This window comes from Peromyscus californicus, unplaced genomic scaffold (assembly GCF_007827085.1).
Source record: "Peromyscus californicus insignis strain IS unplaced genomic scaffold, ASM782708v3 Scaffold_5__1_contigs__length_169319896, whole genome shotgun sequence".
NCBI lineage: Eukaryota > Metazoa > Chordata > Mammalia > Rodentia > Cricetidae > Peromyscus > Peromyscus californicus.
The window spans coordinates 42,229,960-42,243,020 of NW_026294573.1; the positions used below are offsets into that span (position 1 = coordinate 42,229,960).

At 39.4% G+C, this 13,061-nt stretch overlaps 1 protein-coding gene across 1 annotated transcript in view; it reads right to left on the reverse strand.

Annotated features, from left to right (window-relative positions):
* Eps15 (epidermal growth factor receptor pathway substrate 15) overlaps positions 1–13,061 on the reverse strand; it is a 113,728-nt gene that overhangs the window by 76,407 nt on the left and 24,260 nt on the right. Inside the window, 3 exon segments of the mRNA XM_052715063.1 lie at positions 2,039–2,134; positions 5,866–5,913; positions 7,706–7,795. Coding sequence (XP_052571023.1) covers positions 2,039–2,134; positions 5,866–5,913; positions 7,706–7,795 — 234 coding nt within the window.

The window sequence follows — 13,061 nt, forward strand, 5'->3', positions numbered from 1 at the left end:
TAAACAGAGAGATACAGACATTCTCAAAACTGAAGTTAATTTTTTTTGCTTTATTATTTCATTTTATGTGTATGGGTATTTTGCCTGAATGTATGTCTGTGTACCATGTACATGCCTAGCAACCATGCAGCCCAGAAAAGTGTGTTGGATCCCCAGTAACTTGAGTTACGGATAGTTTAATCCACCATGTGGGTGCTGGGAATGGAGCCAAGGTCCTCTGGATGAGAAGCCAGTGCTCTTTACTGCTACACCATCTCTCTGGCTCCCTTTATAAAGTTAAAAGTCTTAATACTTCTAAAATATTATGTTTTAAAGAAGAAGGGTTGGAAACATCTCAGTGGTAAAACACTTGGCCAGTAGGTGCAAGGCCGTGGGTTTAGCTCCAGCAGCACCAAAATTAAATTTAAAATTAAAACAAGAGCCATTGATCTTCTAAATAAGTTGAGGTGGGGTTGATAAGCTGTATCATATATAAAGACATTTCCTAATTAATGATAATCAAAATATTATAAAATTGGCACACAGCTAAACAGATATATAAACAAGAACAGGAAAATCCAGAAAGACTTCAAAATGCGAATGGCTTTTAGGTCATCGCTGATGTGGCATTTGAAATTGGTATGAAAAAGAAAGATTATTCAATACATTATTAATTCTATATGATAACTACCATGAAAGAATGAATTTAAATCCACCTCACACTTCCACCAGAAATAACAAATATAAAAAAAGAAAAAGTAAGTTTTAGCTTTGCAATTTGTTTACCTAAAACAATTTCATCATGGGAGCAAAAACATAACCCAGTAAAAGACAAATGACAAATTGGAAGAGTATATTTGCAAATGATATGGGTGGAGAATTAACTTGCTAATTTTTAAAGAACCTCTAGAATTCAGGAAGAAAAAGAATAACTGCTCAAGAAAAATAGTCGCAGTCTAGAATTAGACATTCCCATAGCGGAACAAAAACCATTCAGTGTCTTAAAACTAATCTATCTCGCCAGGCAGTGGTAGCACACACCTTCAATCCCAGCACCCAGGAGGCAGAGGCAGATGGATCTCTGTGAGTTGGAGGCCAGCCTGATCTACAAAGTGAGTTCCAGGACAGGTTCCAAAGCTACACAGAGAAAATCTGTCTCAAAAAAAAAAAAAACAACAACCCCAAAAACCAAACAACAACAACAACAAAAAAAACCTAATCCATCTCACCTATAAGTTAAAAAGACAAATCTAGACCATTTGTCACCAAGCTGACATGGATCTCTAACCTGACAAGAGCATGTGAGCCAAAGCACAAGGAAACTGACATGCCAACCAACTGCTGGTAAACGCCAAATCATACATGCAAAAACTCTTAAAGACAATTTCACTTTTGAGAGTTTACAATTATATTTCTGCATAGGGAAGATGACATAAAATTACTATCTGATGCCGCATTTTTCCTTAAAGAATTATCTACATGCCTATATTGAAATTTATATAAATTTTAGTAAACATAAAGAAATACCATGCAAACATTAAAACATATCCATTTTAAAGGGTATGGAGTCAAATACATAGAATGCTACCATTAGAAAATTAAGAAATGTATATTTATATTTTATATGCACATATGACTCTGAAAAACATATACAAAACTAGTAATAGTAGTAGTTACTAAGAAAGAAAGCCAGGTAGCTAAGTGATAGGGATTAAAGGAGAAAAATCGATTTCTTTCAAATCATGTGGTGTAATTTTTTTGCTAAGTATGAATATAGTATGTGTTTGTGTATGTTTCTGTTGGTAGGATCTCTCACTTGACTCAGAGCTCACTGGTTCCATTAGGTTAGCTTGCCAGCTATGCCCTAGAGAATCCTGTCTCACCTCCTGAATTCTGGGATTACAGGCAGGTCACTATGCCTATCCAGCCTTTTATGTAGGTACTAGTGACTGAACTCCAGTCCTCATGCTTACAGGGGCAAGCACTTTATCCAATGAACCATCTCCCCAGCCTTAATCTTTCTACTTAAATACATTTTACATATAAAATTATTTCTTACAAATCTTGGTGGAGGAACAGCCAGATTCAAGCTACTCAGTGAAACTTCCAGTCCATTCTGGGCACATGCCACAAGCCGTAAAGCAACAAAGAATTCCTGACAAAGAAAAGCATAAATGTTAGCTTTTCTCCCAAATCTACCTTCTTTTAAACTTTATGATCTGAAAATGTAAAATAATTCACAATTATTCCACAGTATTATGTATCAACAAATACAACAAGAAATTTGCTTCAAAAACATTTGCCTTGAAATTGAGAGAAGAAACATGTACAAAGATTTTTCTAACATTATTAGTAAAGTAAAAAAATACTTAAACTATGGTGTATGAAAGTGGAAATGGTACAAAATATCCACATTTAAAGAGTATTCAGTATCACTAAAAGTGCTGTCCGTTAACTGAGAGGTCTTTGGGAGTCTAAAGTGAGCTAACAACTGACTTATCAGAACTCATCTCTGGATGGGAGATGTGATTTTGAAATTGGATCAGAAGTACAAGAGTCCATCACTGCTATTCCAGAGGAGCTACAGAAAACTACTGGGCAGCATCTAAAACAATTTGAACTGCTTGACTTAAAAATAATTACAAATCAGCCAGGGGTAGTGGCACATACCGTTAAGCCCAGCACTCAGAGGCAGAGGCAGGCAGATCTCTGTGAGTTCGAGGCCAGCCTAGTCTACAGAGTGAGTTCCACGACAACCAGGGCTACACAGAGCAACCCTGTCTCGAGAAACAAACAATTTATAAATCTTCCACAAAGGTCCTTGTACTTTAAGTCTCAATTCAAGCCTAATTAAGTAAGTAAATAAATGTAAAGAAGCTCAATTTATTTGTTTTCAGTTGTCCTCAGTTAGATAGGCTTGACAAAAGAACGGGTGTTTTGTTCCAGTAATATTTTTTTCCAGTTTTTCAACATCCTAGGACTGTTGCCAATTCACTATTTCACTCTAACCATCCCCATTCTTACCTATCCCCATCTTACCTATTTCTTCTTACCCTTTTCACCTTTTCTTACTTTTCAAGCTATGTGCTGTATTCCATACATGTCTCTTGAGAGACTCCCCCGGGTCTGGAAATGCTACTTAATGGTAGAGTATTTGTCTCACATAAATGAGAGACCCTTGTTTTTATCTCTAGCAACACACACAGCTCTCTCTCACACTGTCTCCCTCTCTCCCTTTCTCTCTCTGTCTCCCTCTACTCTCTTATCTCCCTGTCTCCCTGTCTCCCTTCCTCACTCCTTCTCCCTCCCTCCCTCTCTCTCTCTCTTTGTTTTCCTCATTTACTTAAGAAGTTTCTGTGTCATAAGACTTCAACTCTCCCAGGCAGCCTACATCACAATAACCTCCTAGCTTCTTCATCCTGCTCTCTGTCTTAGCTCAGGCAAAAATGATGCTTCAAAGCTCTTCTCCATCTCCACAGTATCATAAAGCATTTCAACTTCTCCTTTGACCTTCAACGTCTCTCCTGCTAAAGTTCTGTCTGCTCCACCAAGCTTTCAATGCTTGTATTCTTCAACTACTCTTAAAGAATGAGATACCATTTCCAAACTGTGGATGAGCTCTGAATGAAGTAATTCTTCATTAAATTCTAGCTCTGCTACTTAAAACTGCAATGCCACGGGCAATTTAAATAAAATTCTTCCCTAAAAGGAGGACAATCTAATACTATCCACCTTGCAATGTATTAGGAGCAATGAAATAAAACTATTCTGGAGGTAGGAAGTACTAAGTGTCATTTTTGTCATACAGATTCTCGGATTTCTTTTATTTCTTTCAAAAGATAATCCAAACAGTATTATCTTTGGGCTGGAGAGATGGTTCAGTGCTTGCCATGTAAAAGTGAGGACTGAAGTTCAGATCCCCAGAACACACATAAAGCTGGATGTAGTAGTACACATTTGTAATCCTGGCATGCTATGGCTAGATGAGAGGTGGGAAAGGGGATCCACAGATGCTCATGGGCCAGCTAGTCTAGCATACGCAGCTGAAAAACTACAAAGAAATCCCACCGCAATCAAGGTGGAAAGTGAAGGCTGACACCTCACGCTGTCCTCTGATCTCCACATGTGCACACGGGCACATACACAAGAACATGGACACACATTAAACACACACTTTTTTAAAGTATGCCTTTGCTATAGTTTGGATCTTAAATGTCCCCCTAGACACACACCAAGCTCATATGCTAAAAGCACAGTTCCTGATGGTGCTACCAGAAGGTGAAGAAACTTTAGGAGGTCGGGCCTATGTAGGTCACGGAGGCTGAGCCCCTGAAGGAGAAACTGGGACCCCAGGCCCTTCTCCTCTTTTTCCTTCTCAGCAGCAGGGAGGTGAGCAAGCTTTCGTTCACTGTGCCTTACTGCTTTGATGTTCTGCTTCATCACAGACCCAGAAACAATGCAGCCAAATGACTGTAGCTGAAATTTCTGTAACCATTGAGTCAACACAAATCTTTCTTCAAATAGCCAGAACAAAACACTGTGCCTTCAATGTAAATCCAAACTTCAATGGCAGACCCATATATCTAGCAACCTGGATGTAACAAAGACAATTCAAATTCATTCAATGTCCAGGACTACCAGTGAAGAAGTTATTATACTACAAATTCCTAAGAGGAACTACACCTGTCACACTCACCTCTGCACTTCTAAAGCCTGGCTCTTAACAAACACTTGCTGATTGAGTGGACCATACCTGAGTGCCCATACATCTTTAGTGTCTTGAACTGGCCCTTCTACCTAGAACCTCCAACGAGGACTACTACAATCTAGTCCTAAAATCCTAATAAGAGACTGGGTATTCTTGAGGCTAGAGAGGATGATTCAATCATTAAAACCATTGGATGCTCTTCAGAGTACATGGGTTTGATTCCTAGTACCCATTTGGCAGTTCACAACTGTCTATAATTCCAGTTCCAGGGGATCCAAAGCCCTCTTCTGACCCCCTACAGACACGAGGCACACATGTGGCACACAAACATGCACATACATGCAGGCAAAACACCCATACACATAATTTTCCTATAAAAGAGGCTGGGTATTTTGACTCTATCATTAATTATTATTCTCATCCCTTTTCTGTTTTTGATCTTGTTTTAGCTATGCTCATAGGGAAAATGAGCTTTACACAGTGGTGCTAAGCAAGAATATCAGGATATAGCAAACTTCCAAAAAGCCAAACATTAAAGTATACACATGGTATTCAATACCTTCAGCTATAACCAGTTTCACATATTTATAGACTAGAGCGTACTTCCATCCTGTGCACCACTTTTTGGTTAACAGGTAAGAAACAAAACCTACACAAGAGTTCAGGTTTGATTAGCCCAAAGACTCCTTTCAAAGGTCTGGGCTTATCTATAGTAAGACTTACTAATAAAACCAATGTTAACTTATGATCTAGTATATTCAAAAAATTTAATTAATACGAAACAAAGAACAAAGCCTGTCTGTAAGAGATATATATTAGCCAGGCGGTGGTGGCGCACGCCTTTAATCCCAGCACTCGGGAGGCAGAGCCAGGCGGATCTCTGTGAGTTCAAGAGGCCAGCCTGGTCTACAGAGTGAGATCCAGGATAGGCACCAAAACTACACAGAGAAACCCTGTCTCAAAAAAAAAAAAAAAGAAGAGATATTATATAAAAGCTTCAGCAAAACAGTGTCACCAAACTTTAGCATTCAGATAGCTAAATATTCAGTAGTTAAAAATACTTTCAATGTTAGGACACATGGTCTTAAAAAACTAATTTTGAGCTTAAAAATAAAAATCTGCTACTTTTTATTTCAAATTAGAAAGAAAAAAGCCTCATCTGAATCTCTTAATCTTACTTGTTTGTTCAGGACACCTTTGCCATCTGTGTCAGCTAAATCCCAAATCTGAAATGTAAGAGGAAAAAGAATCAATCTTTCTATATACTTTAACAAAAATCATTTAAAAAATAAATTAAATCCCTGTAATTTATAACTTCATGATCTGTGTAAACAAATCTAAGAATCATTAGAAATTATTTAATGCAACTCTTTCACAAAGACATGAAGGCCTAGGATAGGAGATCTGGCCTAAGAACATTAAGGAATGAGGGAAAAATTAAACCCAAGTTCCAACTTCTAGTCAAATGCCCTTTTCATTAGCCCAGAGTTTAACTGTGAGTCAAACGCTGTCTACTGAAATATACTACCCTGATTTTGATTCTTATTAAGATGAATTTTTTTCCTATGGAGGGTTAACGTTTATCTATGAATCTGAAACTATTAGTATTAATTATTTTTTTAAGATTTTTATTATATATCAATATCATACATAACAATCTGGCAAGAGAGGGGCTTTCCACCTCTGTTCTTTCTAATCCCTCACTCTGCTTTGTACATTAAACAGAGGCAGCTTTACTGAGGAAAAAAGGATAGGTCCAAATGTTTGAGTGGGTAGCAATGTTCCTACTCTGCACTGTACCTCCCCACAATACTCAAGTGTGCAATTCTTTCTTTCAAGTGAACTGTACTTTCTCATTTCACCCTAGTCAAAAGTGATGTTTCTAAAATGCTCAACAACACTTTAATTTCTTTTAACTTTCTTATTCATTCTTTGTGTCTTTCACATCATGCATCTCTATCCCATTCATTTCCCTGTCCCTTTATATTCGCCCTATATCCTTGCAACTTCACCCTCAAAATAAAATAAAATAAAATTTAAGAGAGAAAAAAAGAACAATCAATCTTGTCATGGAAGCTGCAGTGTAACACAGTGAGTCACACAGTAAACCCTTTTGTCCATATATCTTTACTTTAAGTGTTCATTGCCAAGAATCATTGGTCTGGTTCAAGGCCTCTGGTTTCTGCTGCACTGTCGATGCTGGGCCCTCACTGGGACTCCTCTTGGTTATCCTGTTGTTACTCTGTGTCACAGAAACGCTGCAGTTGGATCTGCAGGACTGGTCCCTTCACGTACTCCAGCAGATCACAGATGGGGTAGATGCTGGAGTGGGCCAACTCATAACCCTGGTTCTAGGCCTGGGAAGTTGCAGGGTTGGTCAGTCTTCCAGCTCTCCCTTGTCCTCACCACCAGGGCGAGCTTTCCTGAATTGCCCCAGCTAGTTCACCCCTTGTAGGGGTGAACAAGGGGTGGGGCCACTTCTCCCACCTTCCCATCCTCACTCCCACAGCTACACCATCAGGGCCCTACTGTGTTGCCCAGGTGTGGTGTAAAGGCCACTCTCCCTAGTGCTGCAGCTGGTGAGGGGCAGAGACGGCTCTGCTGCTCTTATGACCTCAAGGCCAGCTCTCCCTCCTGCCTCAGGCGTTGATGAGTGGGGGTGGGGCTGGGGGAGGGCATCTCTCCCCCACCCATGCTGCCACACAACACATGAGTAATGGGGACAGCTCTCCCATACTCACAACTTCCGGGCTGGCTCACCCACACCTCCAACAGTGGGTTTGGCTCTATTGTGCTGCCCAGGCAAGGTACAGGACCTGCTCTCCCGAGTGTTGCAGCTGGTATCACCTTAACTTTCAAAAGGATAATTCACTCCACCACGACCCCCATCCCATTACTACAACTGCTCCTGTGACTCAGTTCTACCTTGTTTCTTGATTGTATCCTTCTGAATTTATTTGCAGTTCTACTATGCTTCTTCACATTCATTATAATCCAGTTATAATAAGCACATCCTACCTTTCCGAGAACCAAGTCGGGAAGCCCTGATTTTTTCAGGAATGCAGCAGCATCTGAAGCCAACACCCTTCCAGTATGGCCTGTGTCAACCTGAAAAGACAAGAAACAGGAAACTGACAATAAAACACAAAATCAAAATTATACCACTTCTCCATCTCTCCTCCTAATTTATGAATTGGAACCAGAATCCTTCTGCTAACAAGAGCAAGGCCTCTGCAGAGCCTGGTACCATCTACACAGTAGTCAATTTGCAAAATATGTTTATCATGTCTATTATACAAGTAAAAAAACAAGCTCAGGAAAAGCAAGTGAGTAGAGTCAGAACATGAACACAGATCTTCTAACTCCACATTTTTATGATTGTCATTTAAATGCCAATATAAGAAAAAATATTTCCTAGAAGTCTTCTGACAACTGGAATAGCTGAATATGATCTGGCTCTTCAAATAATTTTAAGTTAACTTCTGCTTTTATATCTACTCTTAGAAATTATAATGCTTAAAAAAATCAAAGAAGTTATCAGCTTTGATAAATCATAACAAACTTTCTACAGCACATTAAGGGGAATACATCATTTTGACTAATGGGGACTTATCCTTTAAGACAGAATGAGGTCACAACAAACAAGAGGAGAGGGAAAAAACTTGTTTTTGTAAAGATTTCCTAGATTTCTATTTGTAAATATGAAAAGTAAATCTTAAAAGTCATGGGAAAGGAAATATTATACTAGGAGATTCATGAACTAGCTGTGTTTCTAGTTTAGTTAAGAAACTAAGTTTACTGTAAACACATTAAGTATTCACACAGCCCAGGCCCAGAAAGAAGAAAAGAAAAAAGCTCTCAAGGGCAAGAACAGGCCGAATCAGGCACTCAGCAAGAAACAAAAAACTGCCTAATCTTTCACTTTTGGGGGAAGAAGGAAGTACAGAAGTATCAGGAAATATGCCTCTAGAATTCTCCAGAACTACTTTTCTTTATCCACTTCCTGACCATGGTAAGGAAAGGAACATTCACACTCAGCATAACCTAAATATCAATGCACTCAAAGTAAACATAAACTGAATTAAGTATTTACATACTGAATCCTAATATGGAATCTTATCTTCCATTCTTGCAGTCATAGTAACAAATTAAAAACATCCATTTACATTCATCTACAGGCAGTTTCTACAGTCCTCTGATTTCTGCAAAAGTCTCTGTTATAAACTACAAACTAGAATTGATGTCTTCAACAGAGTTCCATAGCCTCACAAAGGACTTTAAATTTCAACACTTCTGGGCTGAGAATACAGCTTAGTTAGTGGTAGAGTGCTTACTCAGCATATATGAAGCCTTATATTCAATCCTCAGTACAGTAAAAAAATAAAAAGCAGACAAATTGGCACATACCTTTTTAAAAAGGTGTATGGTGTTTTGCCTGTACATAGGTCTATGTATCATATATGTGCTCAATGCCCACAGAGGCCAGAAGAGGGTATTGGATCCCCTAGAGCTGGAGTTACAGATAGTTACGTGGGTGCTAGAAATTAAACCCAGGTCCTCTGGAAAAGAGCAGCCTGTGTTCTTAACCACTGAGCCATCTTTCCAGTCCCAACACATGCTTTTAATCCCCACACTTGGGAGGAGGAAAAGACACACTCTCATTACACAAGTTGCAAGGCTAGTCTGGGCTGTGTAAAATCCTGTCTCAATAGTTGGGCATGGTGGGTGTGCATGCCTTTGATCCCAGCACTCCAGAGGCAGAGCAGATACAGAGAGATCTCTGAGTTCAAGGCCACCCTGATCTACAGATTGGGTTCCAGAACAACCAGCCAGGGCTACACAGAGAAACCCTGTCTCAAAAAAACAAGAAAAAGAAAAAAAAAGATCCCATCTCAAAACGGGAAGAAAAAGACTTCTAGGTAACTAACATCACCGCAAGAACTTTTAGACTAGATTAGTAAACTGAATGAGGCTTTGAGCTTCCTCTCAGCCCAGAAGCTGATCTACTACACCAAAACAAACTCTAGACACAAGACAATCAGAAAAGATCACCCAGGACTGAACAAATTGTTTAAATTTAAATGGTGCTTGTTACTTGGAATGTTATTGGGATTTTTATTTTTCAGGCATTAAAGGTTGATGAGTATGCACTGAGCTGTATTACCCAGTCCTCTACTGGTATTATTTTATTTTTATTTTTTAAAAGATCAGGTCTTACTATATTGCCCAAGCTAACTCTGAACTACCTGGCTCAAGTGAGCCTCCTGCCTCACATTATTTTTTTCCTTCTTCTTTTCCCTTCTTTTTCTGTTGTTTTGAGGGGTGGGGGGTCTTTATAAATCAAAAGAAATTTAAAATTACTTCTGTGTGATGGGGACAGGGGCATGGCATGTGTGTAGAGGTCAGAGGACTGCTTTTGAGAGTATGTTTTTCAGTACCTTTACCTATACAGTCATCTCACAAGTCCTCTCTCCTATTATTTGTTTGTTTGTTTGTTTGCTTCAAGAGTCAAGGCCTCATGTAGCCCAGGCTGGCCTTAAAACTCCTGACACCCTCCTACGCCCATTTCCACTTCCCAAGTGTTGAGATCAGTTTCACCACCATGCCCAACTCTTTTTTTACATACAGAGTCTCACTGTGTAACCCAGGCTAGCCTCAAATTCATGACTTTCCTGCCTCAGCCTCCTGAGTGGTGAGATTACAGACATCATGCCCTATGGTTCAAGTTCTATTTGTTTTATTGAAATAGTGTGTAGTGGATACCTTTTCTACCTATGACCTTGAAGTACCTGCCCCTGGGGCATGGCTCAGGGCTACCCTTAAGACCTGAGACACATACACCCTCTGCCCTCTCTTTTCTCCCTGTGGGCTTGGATGCTGAGATGGACCCAGGCAGAAGAACAGCATTGGACTGTACCTCAGATTTCCAGGACCCTATGATAAATCTCCTATGCTGTAGTGAGTCTTCCTCCCTAATAAATTCCTTTACACTTTAAACAGACTCCATGGATTTCTCACAATAATATTTTATGTATGTAGACCAAGCATGCATCAAACTCCAATGTAACTGAAGATGACCTGAATGACCCTCCTGCCTCAACATCGCAAGTTCTAGGATCACCAGTGTGTACTACTACAACTGCCTAGGGAAACCTTAAGGATATTATTCATCACCCTCACCCCCACTTCCCAGTGCTTGGGACACAACACGGGGCATTGTGCATGTTAAACAAACAGTCTACCAGTAAGGTATACCCAAGTCCAAAATGTAAAAAAAAAAAGTACTTTCTTTTTCTTCTTAGGCTATCTCAATACTTAATTAGTAGGCTCCACTACTGTAAACTGAATAAAAACACTTTCCAATATGACCTGACTTTTTTGACTCATCAGAATACCAAAACAGTAATTTTTACTGAAAGACTACTTTTTATGACAATATAATCACAAAGATTCAAGAATTTCTTTGGCTTTTTAAAAAGATATAATTAAAATAATTAAGTGTACAACACAAGACCATATTTAAAAACAATTCTCTTTTTTTCTGACAGAACAAGTTATCTGTAAAGAATAGTGACATGATAGATATGGAGTTGACATCTATATAAATCTCTCCTAGAATGACTGGGTAGAGGTGGGGAAGAGAGATGGTGTTGTTAGGAAAGCACTTATCTTACAAGCATTAGGACCTGAATTCCAACACCCCATTTCAGATGCCCAACATGCTTTAAAATTTGAGTTTGGGTCCCCAGAACTCAGGTAAAAGACTGGGTAAGGTGGTAACCTACAATTCCAGCAACGGTGAGATAGAAGTCAGAAACAGGTAGATCCCAGGAGCTCAAAAGCCAGCCAGCTTAGGCTATTTGGTCAAAGACACAGGCCAGCAAGAGAGACCTTGTCTCAAACAAAAGGTGGAGGGCACCTGTGTAAAGACACTTTAACTTCCATATGCACACACACATATGTACGTACGTATACACACACACACAGAAAGAAAGAAAACTGGCCTACGATCCAGTTTTATAAAGTCCCACCGTCACAGGTAGTAAAATAAGTGCTTTAGCTAAGAACTTTGGCATATCTGGGGAAAACAATTCTAATTCATATATACAACTGGAAAATATGGTGGAAGGGTTTAGACACTAGCCTAAAGCCCAAAGAACAAATAAGAAAAGTTTAAAAGTTCAAAAAGCAGGCATGAAGCCAGGCATAGTGGTAAGCGCCTGACACCCTAGCACTTGGGATGAACAGGTAGGACAATCAGCAGTTCAAGGCCAGCTTCTGCTACACAGCAAGCCTGGGGCCAGCTTAGGCTACAATGACACCTTGTCCCTACCCCATCCAAAAAAGACTGCAGGCATGATGGTACATGCCTACAATCCCAGCACAGGGGAGGATGGGGAAGGGAAATTTAGAGTTTAAGGCTACATAGCAAGACCCTGTCTCTAAGACAAAACAAAAAATATAATCAACACTGGCATGGTTGCCCACTATAACCTTAGCACTTGAGAGCAAAGGCAGGAGTACAAAACTATTCTCAACTACATCATGAGTTTGAGTCCAGCCTGAAAGCTCATCTCAAAAAAAAAAACAAATTAAAAAAAAAGCATAAAATCAAATTGAGCATGGTGGCATATACCTGTAAACCCAGCTAGTTATGAGGATGAGACAGAAGGATGACTTGAGCCCTGAAGTCCAAGACCAGCTTGAGCAACATAGGTTCTTAAGAAACATACTCTTGGGCTGGAGAGATGGCTCACAGTTAAGAGCACTGGCTGCTTTTCCAGAAGACCCGGGTTCAATTCCCCGCAACCACATGGCAGCTCTCAACTGTCTATAAGTCCAGTTCTAGAAGACCTGACACATTCATACCAATACACATAAAATAAAATTAAATAAATTATTTAAGAAAAAAGAACCACACTCTTAAGAAGTATATATACAATTTAAAATAAAAAATGCAGCCGGGCGGTGGTGGCGCACGCCTTTAATCCCACCACTCGGGAGGCAGAGCCAGGCAGATCTCTGTGAGTTCGAGGCCAGCCTGGGCTACCAAGTGAGTTCCAGGAAAGGCGCAAAGCTACACAGAGAAACCCTGTCTCGAAAAAAAAAACCAAAAAAAAATAAATAAATAAAAATAAAAAATGCAATCAGACTCTACAAATTTTTAAGAATTAGACATAGAAGCTGCTAAGTAGTATACAGTCTTAGACTTGCAAGTCAAAACCAAAAGGATCTCTATATTGGCTAATTGGTATTTGCTAAAATGACATACCCAGCCAAACCAAATAAGACCAGTCTTTTCTATAATTTACGAATTTTCTGTGAAAGCAATCAAATACACAGAAATGAAGCTGGACATGGTGGCAAACACCTG